The following is a 24,781-nucleotide window of genomic DNA, read 5'->3' on the forward strand; positions in this document are numbered from 1 at the left end:
TATTTCTTTCTCTATCTCCAAACTAGATCCCGGCGACAAGCCTCCCATGCTTCTCATGGGCGGATCGGATCGGATCGTCATCGGCCATCTAAACGGAACGGGCTTCCTGCCCCTGAGGTCTCTGAGCGTCAATGCCAGTCTGGCCATGGATTTCCAGCACAAGCAGGACAAGCTGTGCTGGCTTCTGGCCAAAGAATCCTCGGGGCAACTTCGCTGTGCTGAAATGAAGAATCTACGCAGACTCACGCGGGAAAAGGAAATCATCACACAAAAATACTTGCACAGTAAGTTTGGGTTCTATTTGCAATTTACATTATACAAAAACACAGCAGCACATTTAAATTAAATTTCATTTTTGGGGGGGGGGGAAGTTTCTTTTTTTTACCTATAAAAGCTTGCGTGATATGAAATTTTATTGTAATACTATTTTTTTTAATATATAATAATATAATATAATTTATAGCTAGGGTGTTTTCCTTAATTTCCAAATATGACCAAATTGCATATTTTTTTAGTCATGATATTGCTATGAAAGCCTGTTGCAATTTAAAAAAAAAAAATAGCCGTACTTGCATTTTATATAAAAACAAAAACTGGGTCAAGTACTGACTCCCTCACTTGAACACATCGTTTATCGTTGCCATCCGATTTCCCCGTTGACACTTTGATAAGACAACCTACACTGTAAATCTAATTGGACAAAAGAAGTGGCCTTCATGGTGGTGTAATCTTGAGGCGCTTCCACATCCCGATATTGCCTTTCAAGACAATCTTCTCCCCGAGGAAACATTGCTTAAGCACCGCCGGCCCGTGCGGCCATCCGCACTTTGAGAGCAAGCACTCAGCTTTGGAAACGCACAATTGGGCTCTGCTCGAAATTCCGAAGATGGCCATTTTGCATGCCGAATGGTTTGAGAGGAGATGTTTTAGCGACATTAAAAGGCACAGCGTATTCTTTCAGCAACCACATGACAGCTCTTCTCCTTCCAGATGCCGAGCACATGGCTATCGATTGGCTGACGGGCAACTTCTATTTTGTCGACCGGGTCAGCGACAAGATTTTCGTGTGCGACCAAACCGGCGCCACTTGCGTGACTCTCCTCCAGTTCGACCTGCTGAATCCCAAAGGAATCGCTCTGGATCCTCTCACGGGGTGAGCAAATTCATGTCCAGGTTTTGTTTTTGTAAAGAAAAGGAAATTAGCGAAGAAGGAACTAATTACGATGCGTAACAAAGGACTTGTGCGGAAGCATACAAATGATTCACAAAGAAGGGATTTGAATCCCGGTGATGCTTCTGCTGTCTAGACACACATTTGCTGTCACACTTGTCACCTTACATCCTTCGTGAGGAAATTCGGCAAGCGGGATTTTCAGTTTGAGGGGGGAAATTGTGCGACGGTGCATTCAAATGAATGACGATTGTTTCCAGTCAAAACCGCAGCCGAGGTAGAAACAAATCCGGGCTGGAGGAAGACGAGGTTTTCCTCACGGTTGACGTTGGAATCTGCAAACTGCTTTTTGTTTGCTCTTCATTATTAGTGTGCGGAGTCCCGATATGAACCCCTGCCTGGCAACGGATGGTCACAGACTGTCGGATTTGGCCAGTAAAAGTGATCCGAGCAATCGCGTCGATCCGAGCTGAAATTTCATTTGGGTTGTCAAGTTTTATTACGGAAGCCGTAGATTTTTGTGTGAACAGTTTGGTGCTTTACTATTGGATTGAAAAGTGCACAGTAAAAAAAAAAAAAAGGCTTGCTTACTAACTTCAGACAAGGTTTTTTTTAATCTACAATAATTAAAAATAATTATTACCATCATGAAATGGGTTATAAGTCGTAAGCTAAATGTTTTCCGTCTTTGCCCGCTCCGTGCCAGTGAACAAGTGTCGAACAGAAAATGGAATTTCGGAATGGTCTTTGTGGTCTGCGGGCCGCTGATCACTTCTTTGTCAGTCACTCACTTCCCCCTCGGAATTGAGTTTGTTCACTGTGGGCTTTTTCTACACCGAGCTTCTTTGAACATGACATGATTTGGGATTGATTCACGTCAAGGCTGCCGGCTGCCACGGAAACTCCGACCTCATTCTTTCAGTCAGCTTCAGCTCGTTATCTCGGGCGAATGTCGGCCCGGCCCGGGCCGGCCCGTATATCATCTGGTAAATTGAGAGTTTCACCCTTACTTGCGTTGACCGCGTCCTTGTTTCTTACAACCGAGGTCGCTCGACATTTCATGGAAATTTACTCGCCAGCCGTTTAAATATGGCTCCTTCAGCAAACACCTGTAAGCGGCCGATGATTGAGGAGAACGCATTTCTGTTACGTTGAGACAACTGGAGGAACCCATGTCGACATCCCATTTGTTTATGTGCCTGCGTATTGATTGATTCATATTGACATGACTCCTAATATACAATATATCTTGTATTATACAATAATATATTCACTTGTACGACTAAATTTCCCAGTTCTGTCTATTTTTTTCAACCCATATATTGTGTTCATTTTTTTTGCTTTGGGAAAAAACGTTGTTTTTTTTAAATCGCAAAAGCCATATCAAAGGGAAAACTGTTTGTTTGCCATTTTAATGTATTTATTTCAATAATATGACCACACTTCTGCAGCTATTTTCTATCATTGTGTTTTCAGTCGGAACTCTTCCCACGCAATTGAACGTTGAATGGAAAATTCCGCCTCAGCACCTTCTGCCGCTATCATTTCCATGCTACACGAATGTGCACCTGTTAGGGGAACGCTTTGCTGATGCTGATGCTGATGCTGCCTTTCTTTTCTTTTTAATCTGCAATTTGGAGGGAAGCCCTTCTCTCCGCTGACCTGACTTGTGCGCATTAAGCTCGATCTCCGCGCCAGGGTCATTGTTTGATTTTGGTTTAAGAGGCCCAGAGCTTTGGACGGTGTCACTTTTATGTAGACTAGGAGTGCCCCGAGTCCGCTTCTGGAGAGCTCTTATCCAGCCTGTTTTAAATTCAACCCGGGTTGAAAACATCAGGGTCGTTATCAGGCTCGTGCAAATCTTGCTGATGAGCTGATCGTGTGTTGGAAGGGGCTCTTCAGGACCAAACTCCGGATGTAGATTAACAAATGTGACAGTGATAGGTAAGCTCGATAACGATTGGACATCGGTAACAACATGGCGGCTCCACTTGGGCCAAATATGGTTTGACAGATTGTCGATCCGCAAGCCGTTTCAGCTGTAGTCGGGAGTAATTGAGACTTTTCTTTGGCAAATGTGCTGCATAACACCTGTGAAATTCACTCCCTGTGTCTTTTGGAATTGATTTCAACACCCCTACCACCGCACAGTTTTAAAGGTACTTAGCTCTTTTGTGCTCTCATACCCCGAGGTTCTCCGCAGCACGCTTTTTTTAAATATCCGACAATTACAGTTGAAGTAATAGACAATGCTGTTTTGGTGTTCAGAGTCGCTTCAGGTATCGGAGCTCCTCCGTGGGTGGTCCTCTTGGCATTTAAGGACGCTTACAAAGCTATGTTTTGTTTGTTTATCCTTTTGTAGCGCTAACGTAGCATGGCCGATGCGTACGCAAACAATTTGGCTGAGAAGATTGTCGTCATCGAGGATGTGTTCAAAAAGACATCACGAGGAATTTGCTCCGTCCGAGCAAGTGCTTTTCAAAACCGTCATATACGTTTAAGATAATCGCTCAAGGCAATTTCAAGACCAATCCCCCAATGTGACCAGTCAACAAATTATCGGATGTCTCCAAAGATTACCTTGACAGATTATCTGGTGTACAAACAGGAGGATTATCGATACAGTGCCAATTCTATGTACTAAGTTACATTTTAATCATCAGGAACACCTTTTTGACAATGTTCCTTTTGACATATTTTTGTGTATGATAATCAGCGTTCGTAGCCGCTGCGATCGGGCGGGGAGTTTACATTAGCCGGCGTCGCAGCTCATCCATCACTTAGCATTAGCAGGAACAACTGCCTGTGAAAGAGAGACACCTTGTTAATGAGGCCACATAAATGTAAAACAAATATACACTTCATTTATTCAAGGACTCTAAATTGGGAGGTGTTTAATCCACCGGGTGATTTGTTGTTTGGAATAGGTGAGGCCAAATCAGTGGGAGCTTTTTTATTCCAGCTCCCACGCCAGGCGTCGACATGAGCCAAAAGGTGTTGTCGCAAAGTGCCTAAAGCAGCACTCTGACATTTGTAATTCTGGTATTCCATTATATTCTTTCACTTCACGATTTCCTCTTTCCACCACATTTGTCTTTCAGAAATGAAAGGAGGCACTTTTACGTTTCACAGAGCAGAGCCCAAAACATTCATGTGCATTTTTATTGTATTTTTGATGGCGTGACCTCTGGGGGCTTATTTATCATCCAGGCTCTTTGACGATGTCAAATGAACACCGTTCACACAATTTCAATTTTGCCAATTCTCACATTCACAACACTGCTGACAACTTGACTACATTCTATTAAATGACGTTACTACCATATATTTTGATCAAGTAGTATTACGATTAGGTTTATGGGTTATATATTTATTCGTCATTTAAAATCGATTTCACAACTTTATGTTGGGTTTTCTGGGGAGGGTGGAGCGAATTAATGGCCTTTGTATTTATTTCAATGGGAAAAGATTATTTGAGATACTGTACTCGTATCTTGCGTGTCAAGGAAACGCTGCTCTTTGCCTTTTTTGCAGAATGATGTTCTTCACCGACTACGGGAACGTGGCCAAGGTGGAGCGCTGCAACATGGATGGCACCAACAGGACCCGGCTGGTGGATTATAACATTGAGCAGCCCACAGCTGTGGCATTGGACGTGGTCAAAAGGCTGGTGTATTGGGCAGACGCCTACCTGGATTACATCGACGTTGTGGATTACCAAGGCAAAAACCGACACAACATCATCCAGGGAAACCAAGTGAGTGACTGCCTTTTGCTTTGCCCCCATTTTATCACAATAAAACAGGTGGCGCATTCTCTTCTCGCATAATTCTCTTGCCGTGTTGACACAAAAGGTCAACTCGCGATAGCCTAGACTTGGTGAGTGTTGTGAATATATTTGAAATGAGTTCTTATCACAGATTGTGGCCATTCATCACAAGATGATTCTAGGCAAATGGATCTTCCTATTCACGCAAGAAGTATTTCATAAACAGAATTATGTTTGACACTTCTTTTCAGGTAGTATGATTGATGTTGGCCTCTGTCGAGTATGTAAGAAGGATAAACTGTCAGTGGCTCACAGAAAGGGATTCTCGTGCATTATGTAAACGCTTTGAAGGACAAGAGTACGCATCCTTTAATTAAATTGGGTAGTCTACATTCAAATATTGCGGCGACAACCATAGTCGAAATGTGCGCAGGTGAAATGGACGACCTCAGCCAATATCGTCAAGAGAGGTGGAACACTAGTTTTGCTTGTTTATTTATTCCCGCTCATGTTTCTCCGTGTCCCCGATGTCACGCCCCCTGAGTTTACACGGCTCAGCCAGTCATGTCGCTGTTCATGAATGTCATCCTGCTAAATGTAGCGCAGATGCCGAGCTATCCAGCCCATGTCACCGTGTCACCAGGTTTCTCCGTCCAGTGTGTGGCCTGACAAATATGCAGACGGGCCCTCGTCTCTGCACTCTGTCTTCAGCCTTTTGATCTGTCTTTATTTCCAGGTGTCACATATTTACGCATTAGCCGCGTTTGAGAATTTCCTCTACGCTATCGAGCGTACCCACTCGGAACCTTCGACAGGGACTTTGGATGTGGCGCTACTGCAAATCCACAGATTCAACATCACAGCAGAGGTGCAGACACTTGCAAGTCTAGGGAATACGCAAGTGCTACGTGTTTACCACAAAGTCGCTCAACCCCAAGGTAACTCATGCTGTGTGTTCGGGGTTGAATTTGAGTGCGTGCACTCAATAACGTTTTGTTGTCTTACTTTGATGTGCGCTGATTTTGCCCACAGTTAAGTCTCATGCCTGTGAAATGAATTCCTTTGGGAAATTGGGCGGATGCTCCCACATTTGCCTTCTGAGCGGCAGCTACAAGTCCAGAAGGTGTCATTGCCGTGTCGGCTACAGCCTCGGTTCCGACGGGCAGTCCTGTAAAAGTAAGTTGGTCCTACTTGAAAAGAAATTCTTCGAAGATTTTGATACTTAAAATCTGTCACCTAATTGGAAGTGCCTGTAATGAATGCCTGAAAAGGACAATATAAGGTCATAAGACAGCAGACGGTGCATTTATCTGCCGCAGACTGACATTGATTAAGAAGTGCGCTGACAGACACGGATCATTTCCTCAAACCGATCGGGTGCTATCATCACACTGCCGTTATGATCGATTATCGCCGCATATTTGTCTGACTTTGTTGACCAGGCTGATCAATGCCGGAAGATTGCACGCTTGACATTAAAAGCAGTTCATCACATTCACATCACATTCAGGGACGGTCGAGCAAGTTTGGGTAACAAAGCGTCAGGAGCTTTTTGCTCTGACACATTTGATTTATTCCCCCATTACAGATGATCTGATGGCAGAAGCCATCTTTTTTTATGCCTCCTTGCACTCGCTTTCTCTCCTGCGAAACATAATGAGATGGCGCCGCTAAATGCTCACGCTTCTTAACGGCGAGCGGTCGCTCACACTGGAGTTTGATATCTGGGTCTGTTGCGAGGAGGCTTAATTGTCTCCTGGGTAGTTGCTTTCTCCCTCGCAAAATGATAAATTGAATTGAGGCGTGCGTGTGGTCCTCACCCCCCGCGTTGTAGTCTCATGGGTTGGGATTGAGAGCAAGGAGAGGTCCGCTTCTCTCGCTGGAAGCTCTCCTTCACGCCTCTCTGGAGATTTCCACGAAGGTCTGAGTATGTAGAGCCTCCTTTGCGGCTGGCAGGCCACAGAGGAGCGCCGTCAGCTTTCCAGTCTTTGTCCTTTTATGCAGACGCCGTGTTATTTTAGATCAGACACCATCTTCACAGACAAGGTAAGTATTTGCCTTTTTGTCTGCTTGCCTCTGTGTTTTCCTTCTCAGACTTTGTAGCTCAAGGATGATTGAGATAGGGAAGAATTGTCATTGGCTTTGGTCAGCGACTCCATTAAAGTCAATTAGCAGGTCGAAAGAACAACGGTTTTGATCAAAGCGCTTAATACGAGGATCGGCACTGACGAATTAAATTCCAATAACAGTCAAGGCTTTGTCCTTTTGTTCCTCTTAGAGCCCCCAAACAATCTCTTCCTGTTCTACGGAAAGGGGCGTCCCGGTGTCATCCAAGGTTTGGATATGAACGTCAAGTCTAGCGACGAGCACATGGTGCCGATCGAGGACCTGGTCAACCCTCGAGCTATCGACTACCACGCCGCATCGGGACACATTTACTTTGCCGACACCACCAGTTTCCTCATCGGGAGGCAAAACATCGACGGGAGCAGCCGGGAAACGATACTTAACGAGGGTTTGTCAAAGATCTTTCAGAATTTCCAGTGTATATAATCCCTCCCATATGTGGATGTGTTTCCCGACTAAACAATGAGGTTAATTCATCTTGTAATCATTTAATCTTCTCAAAACATTCAGATGTACTCCTGATACACTGGTAATCCGTCTGATGGAATTGTCAAACAATATTTTGCTTTATAATTCCAATTGTTCCCTCGTAGAACTGGACAACGTTGAAGGCATCTCAGTGGACTGGATCGGTAATAACTTGTACTGGACCAACGATGGCTACAGGAAAACAATCAGTGTTGCCAGGTTGCTGAGTGCCTCCGAGACCAGAAGAACTCTCTTGGAAGGGAACATGTCGCACCCCCGGGCCATCGTGGTGGACCCTCTGAACTGGTAAAGCCATTTTGTCAGATAACGCAGCCTCTGAAAGTTCAATGGAAAACCTCCGCCCAAGATTAAAGGTTGTGGAATGGCAATCGTGGAGCTTTGTATAAGTGAGTCCGAGATGAGGTCCTACGCACTACAAGATGAACCAGCACTCCCAGCTCATTAGCCACAGTTAACCCACTTGATGACTTTCTCCCATAGCCCTAATACATATTCTTTTCTTTGTAAATTGAGGCAAACGGAGATTACAATGAACCCCGCTGCAGAACTCAATTACATTTTTCCACAAATTGCATAGATTGGCTCTTAATTGATATCAATTCAGTCAACGCAAACTATTTGGATATCATTGCATGTATTCAAGTAGTCCAAATGAAGTAGTCACCGTATATATATATATATAAAATCCCCTTTAAGGAAAATTATAACCTCAGATTAACTCGAATCCTGATTTTGATTGAACCCAATCTTTAATCTCTTGATTAATGATTCAAAACAAACAACAATCTGTTTCAAATATTCCCCGTCCAGAGCGTGTTTGTTTTATCTGTAGTTGTTCAAAAAGCCTTTCTAATGTGCATATGCTGCAGAGCATCTGTTTACATCCAGCTCGAGCAGTTGTTAGTTTGTACGCCGACACCCGACAACATCCACGTTGCATTGTTAATTACAAGCTGATTATATCAGCAGAAAAACAGTCATTAGAGATGCCAATGTTAATTGTGATTTGCCAAATGAATCATCCGACCATCGCTATGTTTGTGCGGATTCGAATCGAAATTCTGGTGGGTCCCTCGTTGAGCAAGTCTGAACGGGGTCTTGGGGTTTCAAGTCCAAGGTGCTTGCTCATGCTGCTCAGTATTTGTTGGTACTAAGCAAAGCAGGCATGTCTGCCGGGCTCCGCTTGACGAGTTAGATCCCTTCTACTCACAGGAAGTAGTTTGAAAGAGATGAGACTGTTGTGGATTATTCAAATGGAGTGCCCGTGGCTTCCATATCTGTTGGCTCTCTATAGCGCTACAAGAATTCTTTCTTTGACTTCTTACCAAGTACTGATTCCTCTAATACTTTTGATGTATAACATTTCATTTAACAGTAAAAATAGACTTGTTTTCCAAGTACTGCCAAAGAGGACTTGATGTTGTATTTTGTAGGAGGGGGGGTGGACTTCAATTTCCGTGGATGTTCAGTCCTTTCAAGTGAGGTGCCGTGTCCAACTTGCCAACGATTCTCGTTCGCATCAGTAATACTATGATGAGAAGCAGGAGGCCACGCGACTCACTCAGGAACAAATCCCCCGAGCACGCTTACTAGAAAACAGATCACGTCAAAGTGTTGACCCGCTCCCGTTTCCAACACGAGTCCGTTGTGAGTTCCAACTTTGCCACACTGCAAAGTTTTGCTTGTTGACGCATGATGTGATGATGTGCAACCAAGCATCTTTTTTAACTCGTAAAGCCTGAGTGGTTTGCGACGCTACAACATGCTCGCCTTTCTTTGCCAGGGTTTTTTAATTATGAGATTCTACATGAGGGAAATCTTGATTCCAATTTATTCAACATTGCATTTGGGATCTGTTCGTTGTGAAGTTCGCCTGAACCGGCGATTGTATTTGGCATTCGGCAGTCGAGGGCGTCTTGGAATCAAAGCAGGGCGAGGGAGGAGGATCATCATTCCCGAGGGCTTGCGATGAACAAAACCCTCGGTGAGACATGTCACATGTTTGAAACGCATCCCTTTCAAGCCTACATGTGCTCTCAGATATATTGATTGATATGAAATCAAAGAGACTAGCATCTGATGTGTCAAGAAATAAAGGTGAGGCTTCATTACGGTAGACAGTTGCGATGAGCTGAAAAGAAATCCTTTGCCGTGGGTCACCTGACTTGGGATACATGCTGGTGAACTCACAAAAAACAAACAGAAGAGGAGCTGAGCCTCCAGTCTAGTGTATCCAAATGTCTGGAGCGGATCACCGGCATATCCATTTGTTTGAATGAAGCAAGATGATTTGGGATACACGTCTTTTGAGTCACAGTGCCTTTTTTGTTGATTGTGTTTTTGCCATGGTGCTAGCTGGATGTACTGGACCGACTGGGAAGAAGATGAGGTCAACGACAGCATTGGGAGGATCGAAAAAGCCTGGATGGACGGCTCAAACCGTCGCATTTTTGTCACCACAAACATGCTGTGGCCCAACGGCTTAACCTTGGACCACAGTTCCAGCAGCATGTATTGGTGCGACGCCTACTACGATCACATTGAAAAGATTTTCCTCAACGGCACGGGGCGAATGGTGAGTATTTACTCTCCAACCTCGTTGGGTGACCTAGCTAACCCGGCGCTGGGTGCTAAAAGGGATAAATCTGTCTCAATTATACTCAGCATGTAATGTGCACACTTTTGAATTCCAGTGATGATGTACAGTACGTTTTCTGACAGGTGGTCTACAATGGAAAAGAGCTCAACCATCCATTTGGAATATCCCATTATCGCAATTTTATCTTTTGGACGGAGTACATGAATGCGTCAGTCTTCCAGCTGGACTTGTCCACGGGGGATATCAATGTGCTGCGAAGTGAGAGACCGCCATTATTTGGCCTGCGAGTTTATGACGCACAAAGTCAGCAAGGTTGGCTGTTTTTCCCCTTTGCTCTCTACTCATTCCATGCCAGTGAACCGTAACAACCCACACGGTCCAAGTCCGACTGCGTATTGACCGTCTCGGCCGTGTGTCTAGATAGTAACCATGCGCGAGTCCTCCCGGTGTACTGGGTCGGAAAGTTCATTCCAAAACATCAAGGGTCAGATCAAAAACTTGACAAGTCTGCTCATATGAAAGATAGGCTCAAAAGTGAAACATTGCAAACCCACTTGGTACCTTGCCTCTGTCAATATGTCTTTAGCACTTTTTTAGGATTATTAATGCAGTTTGCAAATTTTAACTAGTGCATCATTTTACTAAAGCTCATTTTGCACTCCAAACAAAAGCGCAAAGTAAAGTGTGGTAGACATTCCGGCAGCTTGTACCGTTCAACGACACCATTACAGGCAACATTAACTGCTTGAGTTGTGAGGTGCCGCGTAAATGCGACGTCCGTGAAACAAGGACATCAAAACTTAATCTGCATTTACGCACTCGGTTATCATGGTCGCACGTTGACTCGTTGCCCACCGGACAAAGCAGAAGCCACACATGACTATTCCGAGGACAAGAGCATTTCTTTTTGATTACGCATTCAGGTTTATTTTTATCGTTTCTTATACCGGTTGTATCTTAATGCGAGTCAACTTATCATTGGTGCTAGCTACAAGCGACAGTTTTGAAGTTTATTTGTTTTTGAACAAGCACAAATTGCAAGGTTAGGTCTAAAGTTCATAGTTGGTCCCTATGCAGCCGCCGAATCTGCATACGCACGTACGGGAATCAAAGTTGGCATTGTAAGGCGAAGGCGGCAGACACTCTGGAGTCTCTTGAGCCTCCACTTTGTCAAGTTGTATTGGGTGGCCAAGGCGTCCTCACTCTACTGCAAATGATGATGGATTCGCGCTGTTAGGAAGCTGAAAAGAGTAGATAGGAGAGCTAACGGATATAGCTGACACTGGAATACGGACACAACCCATCTACACGGCAGGCCTTTCTTTTCTTCTGCTCTTAACAGGCGCCCAACATTCAGAAGAAAACTTTCCAACATGAATTATTTTATGCAATTCCAAATGATTGTAGCCCATGCAGTTAGCTAAAAATGTATTCTGGCACGTCCGTTTTAGAGCGCCTCATTGTCAGCCGCGAATAGAGAAGGGCTGTGTCAAATTTAGTCGATATTTATTTTCACTTCAGAGCGCCTTTAAATGAGCACGACACCTTATTTGGGATCTTTTCTTTTTGCGTTCCCAGGTGACAACGCCTGCAGTTTGAATTATGGCGGCTGTAGTACCCTCTGCCTTGCCATCCCAGGAGGCAGAGTGTGTGCCTGTGCTGACAACCAGCTTCTGGAGAAGAACAATGTCACCTGCGCAGGTGGGAAGAAAATGAGTCCGACGGAGCGAGAGGCTTAAAACCGTCTTTTCCCAGCGCGCTGTAATCCTTCCATTCTTGGGAGGAACGAGCAACTAATAGCTGCCTTTTCTCCAATGCAAATCACCTGAGAAACATTCCGTATGCTATATTCAAATCCCGCCGGTTAGCAATGAGGTCATGGCACACGATTAGCATGTTTTTCCCACATCATCATAACCATGCCAATAACGCCCACGAAAACAATTCCTCATAAAAAAAAACCCTCCAGTTCATTTTCCCGTCTCTCCCAAAAGGTTCCGGCAGCGCTCCAGAACCGCAGCGGTGTAAAAACGAAGAATTCCAATGCCGTAATGGGCGCTGCATTCAGGCGCTGTGGAAATGCGACGGGGACGACGACTGTCTGGACGCCAGCGACGAAGAAAGCCACACTTGCTGTGAGCGCTGCTCAATTTGTCTTACATGTGCAGAAATGAGACGCAAAATGTTCCATGCTGTTAACCTTTATCCTTGAAATGTCAGCGCTAACATAAAGATGTTCCCCATCTGTCCTGCCTTTTACTCAAGTGAAATGTGCTCTTTGAATTGCTTCTATGTCTCGTTTGTCACCTGACTTAATTCAATTTAGTGCGAGAACCAAATAATCAAAATAACGCAAAGCCTTTGAGGGAACTTTTAATTGTCTCATTCCCTCATCATGCTAGCTTAAGGCTAACACCAGCTGGTTTTCCTAAGGCGTGTTGTGAAAAGCAACATTTTCAACATGAATTTACGGTCAGCGCCGAGCCGCACTTACTCTAAACACTCTCACAGAGGTTGACACTTGGTCAGTGGCTTCTATGTGTGATGTATGGTTGCAATTTGCCACATGGATGCAGCAAATAAGGAATGGTGTCTTTATGGTGGCTGTCAGAAAACACAATGTTTTATACACCGTATTGATTTGTTAGCTGCTCCTTTTCTTGCTATATTTCATCATCTGTCTTACACTTTGGCGCTGGTCACAAGAAAAGTTTAGACACACCTGCTGAATGAGAATGCGTATGTTCACACCGATAAGTCTTGCGCGGGATTCTTGACCTCCATTTTGTTTGCAGACAATCACTCGTGTCCGATCGATCACTTCAAATGCAAAAACAAACGCTGCATTCCCAAGAAATGGCTTTGCGACGGGACAAACGACTGCGGGAGCAACGAGGACGAGGCCAACGTCACATGTTCAGGTGTGTGTTTACTGCCAAATATCCTGATCAGAAAAAAGAAATAGACTCTAAAGTGCTTTTGCCCCATGCACGCCCCTGCTAGCTTAATGCTAAGGGAAACAGACATTGACCGGCTAGCAGTCATCTACGAAAAAAGACAGGTCAAGTCATATTCGAGCAGCTTGCTTAGTCACTGTAGTTGTAAAACAACTTTTCTTCGTTTATGTCTGCCTGAAGTACAACTTTTGTTGTTTTTATGGAGGAGACTGGAGCAGATTTATGGTATTTCCATCTCACGTCAATGGGGAGAGGCGATTTATGGCGCGAGCATGGTCAACGACTTCAATTTGTATCTCAATTGTTTAATGATGTGCTTTCAACTTGTAATCACTAGAACTGATGTAGCACAATATAACATTGGCCGCATTAGCATCGCCGTCCTTAACGATCCCCCTCCGGAGCGATTTATGTTTGGAGGGATCAATCACCGCGCATTAAGCAGAAGGTGAGAAATGTACCCTCGTCATCAGATTGACGCGTATATTCCACATCAACAAGAGGTCACCCGCCTGTGGGGGTCCGGCGGTGGCGTGCAGCATGTAGCCGTCACTGGGATAATTTCCCAAGGCCGTTAGACGGTCCTAGCTGCGGCCGAGTGATGGAGCGATAAAGCACAAGGCAGACATTGACATCTGGCTGATGTAGTGATCATTAGGCGGCTTCTCCACAGCCTACGTTGACTTATGCACGATGGGAGTGAATGAAGTAAGCGCTGGTCTTTCCTTGATTTATTTTTTTTTCTTTACCGCAGCCCGGTCATGTCAGAGTGACCAGTACGCGTGTCAGAACGGGCGGTGCATACCTCAAGCGTGGCTCTGTGACCGCGAGGACGACTGCGGCGACGCCACTGATGAAGTATCGTGCGGTAAGTCTCATGTCGGGTTCTCACCTCTCATTCAAGTGTGAGTTCAACATTGCAGCTACTCCATTATGGATGGGCTGTTCTCCACTGGCAGCCCTTTTTAACATTCAAGAAGCTTTCATGCCAATTAGAAGGCAATTTTTTTTTTTTTTTATGGCAGTGTTCTATTGTACTGAAACTCCTCACTTAACAAGATTGAAAGTGATTGGAGTGAGTTTAAAAAAAATTCAACTTCGATATTTAAGAAAAGAAAAAAAATGTTTTAATATATAAATATTAAAAAAATATATATTTTTAATATATAAATATTTATATATATTATAATATATATATTTATATATATGTATATATATTTTTTCTTTTATATATTTTTTACTCAAAGTGAACTAGACTAGATATTTTTAATATATAAATATTTATATATATTATAATATATATATTTATATATATGTATATATATTTTTTCTTTTATATATATTTTTTACTCAAAGTGAACTAGACAATTCTTTCTCTTCTAGTCTTGCAACTGTTTTGAATGAAACCTTAAACATGAAAGTCACACAACACCGCAACACCACAATAACACTAAAAACCAAAAGAAGTGATTTTCAAATCATTCTGGTAACCCATAACACACACACACACACGCACACTATATCGATGTCATCCCTCAGTGTGAAACCACAGCAGGGCCAGCATACGACGTCTCCGGAAGCTCCGTCACGGGTTGACCGAGCAGGTCATCCCGCAGCGTGAAGCTTTCCGCTCCATCAGAGCGCCCAGTGGGTTGCACAAAACAGGATAGCGACTATTAAGGCAAATGACGTCTTCATCCAAATGTCCATGAAAGGGGAGAGAGCGGAGGTGGGCGGCGGGTAAATCCCATCCCAATCAGATGAGCTTTGTTTGGACAAGCGTCTCATCTGACGGGACGACTGCAGTCCCGCAGGAGATGAGACAGAGTCCAGCTTACTTACATTGATCCGTGTTGAGTGTCAGACAGACAACGTCCGAAACAATTTTTCCTCCAAGCGGAGACGACCGCAAAGTATCTCGCTTGCGGCGGCGGTGGTGTGTTGGATACGGACGGCACCTCGGGGACTCGTTGCTCCACTACTCGCAATGCCCTCTCGGTTAGTTACATCTATGTTAGGTCCAGCTTGATTTTTTTTGAACTGCACCATCCTGTGAGCCGTTTCTAATTGCATCCTTTTCTCATAATCAAAATCAGTCAACTAAACGGAATACAAAGCTAGCTCGGGGTGCGACAAAATCACGCACAGCAAGAAAGTAGAAAACAACTCATGAAACTATTTATACCTGTCAATACAGAATTCCTTTTTTCAGTCTAACTTTTTTTTTTTTTGGGAGACTGCGCAAGCTCGTCTTTTTACAAAACTCCGACAAGTACTAAAACATTCTTCAGCGAGCATGCATTTTTGATTGTCATCGACACACATTAGTGCATTCCAGAGACTTCAAACTGAAAGATTGATGTCGGTTCTGCGGAGCAACATGACGGCGTGTGTTTTCAAGGGTGTTGCTGAACATATATTTTAGAACCCTTGCTGCTGATCATGTCCAATCGAAAACAAATCTCAGAAAACATTTTTAGTAAACAAGGAAAATCCACCAAAAACATTGCTGAAAGAACAAACAGATTTATTTGTACAGCCCATTAAATTCATACACAAAACAACATTTAAAGGCAAAATCATGGTCTATACTTAACTCCAACCTTTTTGCCTTTAACTCCTTCACTGCCATTGACGGATATAGACGTCTATTTGAACTGTGAATGACTTAATCGGCGTCAGTATGTGAGCAGTTGTTGCCGCACCGGGTCGAATCGCCTTGGACTCCCTTTGGCGCATCCTCAGCCGCTCGGAGACGCCGGCGTGGCAAACTGCCGGGGTGCGAGCGGTAATTGAAGTTCACGCTTGGCTACGTTCAATCATAATCAAGCCGGGTAGGAAAACATATTTTCTCGCTCACTGTTGTCTAAGCGTCCTCGGGCATTACTCGCCTCGAGGCGCTCGACCGTGCATTCCCGGCAGCTTCGGTGGAGCTCCTACGGGTCCGAGGATAGGTCCTCAAGTGGCGATTGTCTTCAAGATGGATACCCGTGTAGATTTGGTTTGTCAGTAGTTTAGGAGTTGTCACTCTGTATCTCACTTTTTTTGTTCATGGGAACCTAACATTATTTATGGATGTGGGCATTTCATTTTTAGCCACGCAAGCTCACTGTTTACTTGAAACCTTCATTATTTATGGATGCCCGCTGTTTCATTTTTAATGAATGTTAAATTCCATCCAGCAATGGTCTGTCAATAAGACCCCGTGAATATGAGTTGTCTCATTTAAAATAAAATAAAAAAATAGATGTTTTCCGTGCCAGCCTTTGAGGAGACGCAGATGCGGACAAATCAATTTAAATCTAGAATTGCATTTCATTCTGAAGTCAATAAAGGTTTGGACATCCTGTAAGGATATCCGAATCCATTTTGATATACGCCGAAGGCTTATCTCTAAAGTCTGAAAAGAGAACAATCTCTGTCGGGAATAGAAATGTCAGGAAAAGAGAAGAATCCATATTTCTATAGGTAAGATAGCGCCAAAGTCTCCTTGAATGAGATGTGGCCAGAGGACCAACGTTGACGTGTCGTACCATCAGGCCAGATTGCTTTGTTGTCTTAACTGGCAAAAAAACGATATCATCACAATTTCACTTCAGGTTGCCCGGAAACGTGGATCGGTAAATGAACGTCACAAACCGTTGATTGAGTTGGAAGTCTTCATCCATTTTTTTTTCTGTTGATGTCCATTGAAGGAAATCAGTTGATGTGAGATGATTTTTTTTTTTTTCCACCAGCTTTTCCCACTTGTGAGATCCTCACGGAGTTCACCTGCTCCAACGGACGCTGCATCAGTGAAAAGTGGCGCTGCGATTCAGGTTTGGCCATTTTTCCGCCGCATCGTTCGGGCCACTTACAACCCGCCGGTAAATTTGTTCAGACGACGACTGCGGCGATGGTAGCGATGAAGCGGGCTGCGCCCGGCCTTGCGCCAACAACCAGTTCCAGTGCGCCAGCGGCCGTTGCATCCCGGGTCACTGGGCCTGCGATGGCGATAACGACTGCGGAGACTTCAGCGACGAGAACACCACCTGTCGGGGTGGATCGGCAGGTGAGAAGGAATTCACAGATTATACACATGCTCATATATAAAGACAAGACTCTGAACAGGACAAGGCAAGAAAAGAAGAAAAATAATAAAATAAAAAGAAATTATTCGCCCTGTGATTCTAATTTGACTCTAAATTATCAAATAATTTTCCTTAGCCTGACAGCACAATTTTTTTCCATGCAAGCTGTGACTTTTAACGACAGAGTTGTTTCTCCATGTCCATTTTAGCGTGCTAATTGTGGTTTGGCAAATCAAGGCAAGGCATAAATTCATCCGTTGTAATTACGAGTTCAGCAATGAATCATCTTAATTTGAATAACGTTGTTTTAACACTCATGTGTGACTAATCTTATCTAGTCGCCGTTCTGGGGGAACTTCAACATCGGGAGCTGAATCATTTCATCTAATTAATGCAGAGCGCGGGGGGGGGAAAAAAAAACAACTAATGCAGCCTCACAGCTCACTTGCTTGTCATTGGAATATGTCGAGTATTCATCAAACCATTTTGTGACGCTGGTGGGCCCGCCTCTGAGCACAAAGGAGCGAGTCAGCCTGAGCTTTGACTCTACTTTTGGGCTTTGCGTCACAAGCATTGAGCTGTCAGCACCACCTCATTTCAGGGTTGAATCTTTTCTCTTCAAACATAAACAACGCCAGGCTGCTTATTATTTTGTCGTTTCTGTTGTGCTTAAGATGACTAATTATGTTCTTAGGCAGAAAGGAAGCCGTACTCGGAGTGACCTCACGGTTCTTTTGAAAAATATGGTCATACAAATCCATAACGCCGACGTCAACATGGGTCTCAAAATGTTCATTTTGGAAAGCAAACAACAAGAGAATAGAAGCCTCACCTTCCCTATAAATACAAATATCTCAACAATAAAACGTGTCCCCATGGAATGATTCCAGGCTGCTGCGCCTTGGCCCACGACGGCGCGTCGCGGAGCACTGTTGCGATCCAATCAATAGTTGAGTGACTTTCCTTTCAGCCCTGCCATCTGTGATTGAGTGCAGTGGGGAGGAATTCCACTGTGTCACAGATGGGACCTGCATCCCCGAGCGCTGGAGATGCGACGGAGACAAGGATTGCGAAGACGCCAGCGACGAGAAAGACTGCCGAGGCACCAAAAGGATGTGCGACCCCAAGGCCAAGTTTACCTGCAAAGATACGGGTAACAAAAGAATATCGGATTGTTTACATGAACAAGCTCTCCAAAGCATTATGAAGTCTTTACCCAGGTTAATATCAGATGAAGGCATAGCGTGACAGATGAGACTAAAAATAAGACACGCATTTGTTCATGCATCAAACCATGAAAAAATAAAATGTATGGAAAACACTATTAAATAAGAGACTTCTGTCGGTTCATCCAAAATAGTGTTTTGACGCTTTTTTTTATTATTGAAAAATTGGATAGTTTTTAAATATTACAGAAAAAATATTTTCCGTTCATACGCTCTACTAATCCAAACGCTTTTTTGTGCCACCACTCTGAATAATGATGTTTTTGTGTTTTGCATTTTCTTTGCCCGTTTTTTATTCATCCCACTGATTATTTTCATCCCACAAGCTGTAAATGTCTTTTATCAATTCAGTCAAAGGATCGTGCCACCAACATCGTTTTATTATTGTGGCCCATTTCTGTCCAATATAGATTGTTTTCATGTCTGGCGTCACATCAAGCATGTATGGATAATGTTATATATTATTCTAATTTTTTTAATGGGGAAGCCAGCACGAGAGCTTCCACGTCAATATCGACAAACATACCCGTCTGACCACACACGTGCGCTCACACAATGCCACCCTCAGCTGTCGCTCCTTCCTCCCACACACACGTACACACACACACACACACACAGTGATCTGGCACCAAGAATAAACCAATGTGGGGACTTTGAAGGAAAATCTGTAAATTGGAAGTTGCTGCAATCCTGCACCAGCACAAAAATGATGAGGCACGCTATGATGTTTTGCTTTGCTCGCCCCCTCCGTCAGTAGTTCCACCTACTTCTATGGAACGTGCACCGTGAAGAAACGCTGCGCTCTAAACAAGCAGCGCAAATGATCAACACAAGTTCTATTCACTTGAAACAATGTCTACGTACTGTCTTTGAAGCGTGACAAATATTCTTATCGTAAAAGAAACGCTTTTAAACAATATGGCCTGGCTGGTCGAAATAAAACCTGCATTGGTCCCGTTGCCATGGCAACAAGTTGAATTGTCCACAAGTGGACCAGCTCGACAGGGCTCATGCGATATTAAGCGAGGTACACCGTACTGATTTTTTATTTTTTTTATTTAAATGTGCCGTACCCCACATAACGACCAGGAAGAATTTATATATTATTTATTTATTTATGGAATATAAATCTCCGTTTCTAGGTAAGTGTATCACAAAGAGCTGGGTGTGCGACGGCGACATCGACTGCGAGGACCGCTCGGACGAGGAATCCTGCGAGTCGTCCGTCTGTAAGCCGCCCAAGTACCACTGTGCCAACGACACCTCCGTCTGCCTGACACCGGACAAGATCTGCAACAGTAAAGTGGACTGTGCCGACCGCTCGGACGAAGGACCCGTTTGCGGTAATCTCTTTTAATTTCAAATTGTTAGGACTGACTTCATCACACACATTTCTATTCCCCTTCATCTGCGTCCTCACTTTGTAAGAGAGTGATACAACTCGGGCTTGGCGTTTCAAAATCAAAAGTATTCGGAGGTTACGGCTTAGGGAAGGGCGGCCAAGGTCTGTTGCACCAGATGAAGAAAATGTCCTAAAGTCGTCGCAATGAGTTGAAAAACTCAAAAGACTCGCCGATTCGAAGATTCGAAGAGTCCCGGTCGAGCGCATGGCTGAGGTGACGAAAAGAAAAATAAATAAGTCGGGAGGCGAGGAAAGGCAGAGAATTTCTAAAGTTTGGCCTTTGAAAGCATCTCCGCATTGGATACGGTCTGACGAAAATACGACGGCATGCTGAGCGCATCCCGCTAGTTTGAGGTTGGTGCGAACCTGACCTTTTAAGTTTGGTGGATACTGCAGCTGCAAAACAGCTTGAATACATTCCAAATTGTCAACAACATTGGGAGCTTTGCTGCCATTCTTTTGGTTCCTCTTCTTTAAATAGACATCTGGTAGATCAAACTTCAGCGAGGAATTGTCAAAAGGCAGCTTCTGATGTTTGAAGACTCCAACCTTTTCCAGAAAAGAAAAAACAATGCAATATTCATCAAATACAGTATAAACTGCATATTTAGTTCTTCGTAGCGTATAGCGGGAACCTGTGTGGTCCATATTGTCATTTTTCATGAAGTCTATGCATCATGGACATTCAATTGCAAAAGTGCCCGCCCATCAATTTTCCCCTTTATCTCGCGCAGGGTCGCAAAGAGTTGCAAGCTGTCACCGGTGGCACTCGGCGGTCCGCACGCTCGGACAGATTGCTCTTAAATTGCCGGGCTGACGTGTTCAGACAGACAGCCGTTCACTCACTCTCGGGCTATTTTGCCCACCATCCATTTGGATTGTTCATCATGCCTTGGTGGTGACATTCTTACATCGATGGGCATTATGGCAATTATCAATCCGAATTGCGGCAATGACATACGCAGTTAATTTATATTTGGAATCATTTCATGACTGTATGTTTTTATGACGTGTAATATTAGGGCTAGCAAGTATTTTTAAAATAGATTATTCAGTAGGTTAATCCATTCATTAATCAAATCACTGAATACAATTTTATTTTGCCTGAAAGCGTCGGACCCTATCAGACAATGATTTAGATCATAGGTGTCAAAGTCAAGGCCCGGGGGCCAGATACGGCCCACCACATCATTTTACGTGGCCCCCGAAGAGAAATTATGCATCGACTTCATCTGTCAATGCTAAAGTTACAAATTGTCTTCACTTTTAAAAAATACGGATATTGCTAGCAAGTTTTGTTACCCATTGATTTTTAAAAATGTTTGAACAGTTTTTATTAGTCTTCGGTTTCAAACTTAGTTATTCATAATGGCCCTCCGAAGGAAACTATAACGACGATGCGGCCCGCGACAAAAATCAGTTTGTTTAAATCAGACAATGATTACTCAATCGATGGTCGATAAATTTCGACACCTCCTAAAAAATATGTTTAGGAAGGCTGGGAGGAATTAATGGTGTGCTCAACTCTTCCAATCTCATTTTTCTCACCAACATTGTTTGGCCCAACATGTTATTGTTGTTTATCGGTGCACGTTGTAGCCTCGCTGCAGTGTCAGACCACTGACCAGAAGGACAAACAATGAGGAAATACTCTGGCTTAATGATCAGCAAGTGTTGTCCAAGTGCCATATGAGGGAAGAATGAGATCTCTCGCGGCTAGCACTCTCCCTCTAATCTCTCCAAATGACCAGCGCAAACATGGAGTTTCATTTTCTCCAGCAGCACTCGCCAAGCCTCAGGGGTGCCCTTTAGGACCCTCGAGTGCTTGCATTATCTCAGCTGAGAAAAGAAGCCTTTCCCTCAAAGTCAATTAGGTTGTGCCCAGGGAGACCTTCAGGCTCTTTTTTTGATTTGGACCAGATGAGCAGATCTCACAGCCACCATTAGCTGTTGTGACCAACAATTTTCCCATTTCTGTGTCTTTCCACACGGCATTTAAGTGAGAAGAATGATACGGTAAATGAAAAAAAATGCCATGTGAGATTTTCATGAATAGATTCTGACTATAATAGAGAAAAAGATCATACTTCATGTGCTGCTGGGCCAGAAAAGGGCCTTAAATAAGTGCCAACAAATCCGGTTTCATCATCTTTCCAAACTATTACACTTCTTGGCTGACTGTTTTCTTCTGCACTGTGGCATTAGAGTGATCCATTTTTAATAACACAAATATCGTCTTAAGTCATTTTGTGACACTTCTCAAACGGTTTAAACCTTCGACATGGTTCATCGAATTGCTCTCCGGCTATCTCAAGTATTTTCCTCTGCCAGTGTTCCGACGGTGAGACACGTTGCCATTTGTTTACCTCAGACTTGTGTCTGGTGGCCCGAGGCGGCTGCAGCCACATGTGCACGGTGGCGCCGGGGAAAGGGGTCGTGTGTTCCTGTCCGCCGGGACTTCACCTGGACTCCAGCAACAAGACATGCGAGGTGGTGGACTACTGCAGTCGCCACCTGAAGTGCAGCCAAGTGTGTGAGCAGTACAAGACCACAGTCAAGTGCTCGTGTTATCCCGGATGGAGGCTGGACCCCGACGGAGACAGCTGCCACAGCACAGGTAATGCCTCGCCTCGGGGGGATGCTGGCGAATGCTAATTTGTAGCCGTGCTAGACTTGATCCTGACTGGCTTCTTTAGAGCATGGAATTGTCCTGTTGTTGCTGAGCACAGAGTTTGGAAATTTAATGAGAGGGCCATATATGAATTGCAAGAATCAAATGTCTTGAAGATAATTGAATACCGTTTGGAAACATATACAAACTGAATGAAAGGGGTTCAAAGATTGAGCCTTGAGGGACTCCACATGTTACGGCCATTGGATCAGATCACCACTGATACCAGTATTTACTTGATTTACTGAAACTCAAGCGGTTGCTCTTCGGTCAGGCAGGGATAAATATATACTAGCAGTCATGACTTTAAATAGTTTCTCATCATCTCATGTCTGACTTATGACTGGAAGTGAAGTTCTCACTTTGTTTGTTCCGTAATACATTTACATATTCATTTGAACAAATGCAGATATAAATGTGAAAGTTTTCTTCCCTTTTTGGAATTCTCAAGAGCAGCGCTACTCTGCAAAACAGGAACAGAGGCTGCTTTGTGAGGTCAAATTCAATCTCATTCAATTATTGGAGACATGTGCGTGCTGACTGGTGAATGTCTCATTCTATCTGCAGTGATGCGCCGCCGCCGCCGCCGCCGCCGCCGCCACAAACCACAGCTTGCGTCACCTTTGCAGACATTCTCCTAAAAGCAAATCCTTTACAAGCAGACACTTTGTCAATGTTGCTTCGGAGTATTTTCCAATGTTGTTATTGAATGAGCTACTTTTCATGAGTCTCACACACACACACACACACAGGCATTGTCACAGGCAGATTAATGGGCCTTGTTTTGATTACTCTCTTCTCCATTTTCATTTCAAGACTGATGGCGTTCGCAGCTCTAATCACACATTAACGTGAACGAGAACACAACCATTTTCTTCCTGGAAGGCGATCAAAATTGCCGCACTTTGTCATAAATCATACTTTGCATGCAAACAAAAACAATTTCATCTGGAGAGAGGTGTCACTGGATTCTTTGTGATCTCCCGAGTGCTCAGCCGCTCCACATTTGTCTTTGCGCGTGATAAAAGCCTTTCTTAGCAAAATCTGCGAGTGCAGATGTTTTTCTCTTATTAGGACGACGAGTGGCATTGAAGCGAGGATGCCGTTTTAATTGCATTTGCGCTGTCGTTTCAGAAGGATTTATTTCATGTTTAGAGGGCATAAAAATACGTCAGCCAATTAAAACAAAGTGCATTTTATTGAGGAGTGCATTTGAATATTTTATTGAACATGCGCATTGTGTTACGGATTAAACCGAACAAACAGCTTTTGGATCCAAAGCAGTTCTGGAGAAAGAAATAATTTGGCTCATTAAACCGAGTCTCGGCGGGCAGACTTTAGTAGCACAAACGCCGCTGCCACCTTAAGGACTCGTCCCGGGATTTTGCAATTTCCTGCACCGGTCCAATCAAGCCAAGTCCCAGAATGAGATTCCAAGTACCTAAACAAACGCTAGCAAAAAAAGGCTTGCCCGGGCTTGGCGAGAGCTGCGACAAACAAACATCAACTTGACGTTGACATCAAACTGACAAGGACTGAACGAAAGCAGAAAATTAAATACAAAGTGACGAGACGGTGAGGAAGACGCAAAGTGCTGGAGGACGGTCCCCAAGCTGGCTGTCAAGTCCGACTTTTGTTGATTTCCTTCTTTCTCACATGTGCGCACACTCATGGCCAACAACAAGGCGCTCTAAAGTGGCTACGCTAGCAGACAGGGTCTTTAAATAAAGCCACACACACAATATCTTGTAATATTTCTCAAGTCAATCACAGATCCCTGCAAAATTCACTTCAGACCACTCAATGCGTTCCATCCCACCACCGACTGTATGCATAAAACGTAACAATGGCAGATAAGTAGTGTTGTAGCGTAGATCCATTTAAAGGAGATCACAGCTTGCCACTCAGAGTTGATGTCACGCCATCCATTAAGCGAGCCCCTGGTGTCACACTCTCAATATAAACAAGCTCCTTGTTTGCTGTCACTTTTCCCGGGCTCAGATCCCTTTGAGGCTTTCATCATTTTCTCCATTCGCCACGAGATAAGACGGATAGACCTTCACAAGAGGGACTACAGCCTGCTTGTACCGGGGCTGAGGAATACCATCGCCTTGGATTTCCACTTTAATCGCAGCCTCCTTTACTGGACAGATGTGGTGGAGGATAAGATCTACCGGGGAAGGCTCTCCGAGACTGGAGGTAGGTCAACGTGTGAGCTCGTGACGTGTGTACACAAACGACTCGAGCGATGTCGCCGCTAAAGGGACCCTTGTGGGTGATAACGGCTTATTTTATTCACC

General features: G+C 44.1%; 1 protein-coding gene across 1 annotated transcript in view; it reads left to right on the plus strand.

Moving 5' to 3' along the window:
• Window positions 1-24,781, plus strand: part of lrp1bb (low density lipoprotein receptor-related protein 1Bb) — a 131,654-nt gene that overhangs the window by 54,910 nt on the left and 51,963 nt on the right. Inside the window, exons 6-24 of the mRNA XM_068651596.1 lie at window positions 27-284; window positions 991-1,153; window positions 4,706-4,928; window positions 5,677-5,878; window positions 5,973-6,116; window positions 7,219-7,455; window positions 7,661-7,841; window positions 9,912-10,131; window positions 10,278-10,467; window positions 11,734-11,856; window positions 12,150-12,290; window positions 12,951-13,076; window positions 13,867-13,980; window positions 16,850-16,930; window positions 16,993-17,163; window positions 18,153-18,335; window positions 19,551-19,751; window positions 22,182-22,427; window positions 24,483-24,680. Coding sequence (XP_068507697.1) covers window positions 27-284; window positions 991-1,153; window positions 4,706-4,928; window positions 5,677-5,878; window positions 5,973-6,116; window positions 7,219-7,455; window positions 7,661-7,841; window positions 9,912-10,131; window positions 10,278-10,467; window positions 11,734-11,856; window positions 12,150-12,290; window positions 12,951-13,076; window positions 13,867-13,980; window positions 16,850-16,930; window positions 16,993-17,163; window positions 18,153-18,335; window positions 19,551-19,751; window positions 22,182-22,427; window positions 24,483-24,680 — 3,402 coding nt within the window. The remainder of the gene's footprint in view (window positions 1-26; window positions 285-990; window positions 1,154-4,705; window positions 4,929-5,676; window positions 5,879-5,972; window positions 6,117-7,218; window positions 7,456-7,660; window positions 7,842-9,911; window positions 10,132-10,277; window positions 10,468-11,733; window positions 11,857-12,149; window positions 12,291-12,950; window positions 13,077-13,866; window positions 13,981-16,849; window positions 16,931-16,992; window positions 17,164-18,152; window positions 18,336-19,550; window positions 19,752-22,181; window positions 22,428-24,482; window positions 24,681-24,781) is intronic.

The sequence above is a fragment of the Syngnathus scovelli genome, chromosome 8 (genome assembly GCF_024217435.2).
Source record: "Syngnathus scovelli strain Florida chromosome 8, RoL_Ssco_1.2, whole genome shotgun sequence".
Taxonomy (NCBI): domain Eukaryota; kingdom Metazoa; phylum Chordata; class Actinopteri; order Syngnathiformes; family Syngnathidae; genus Syngnathus; species Syngnathus scovelli.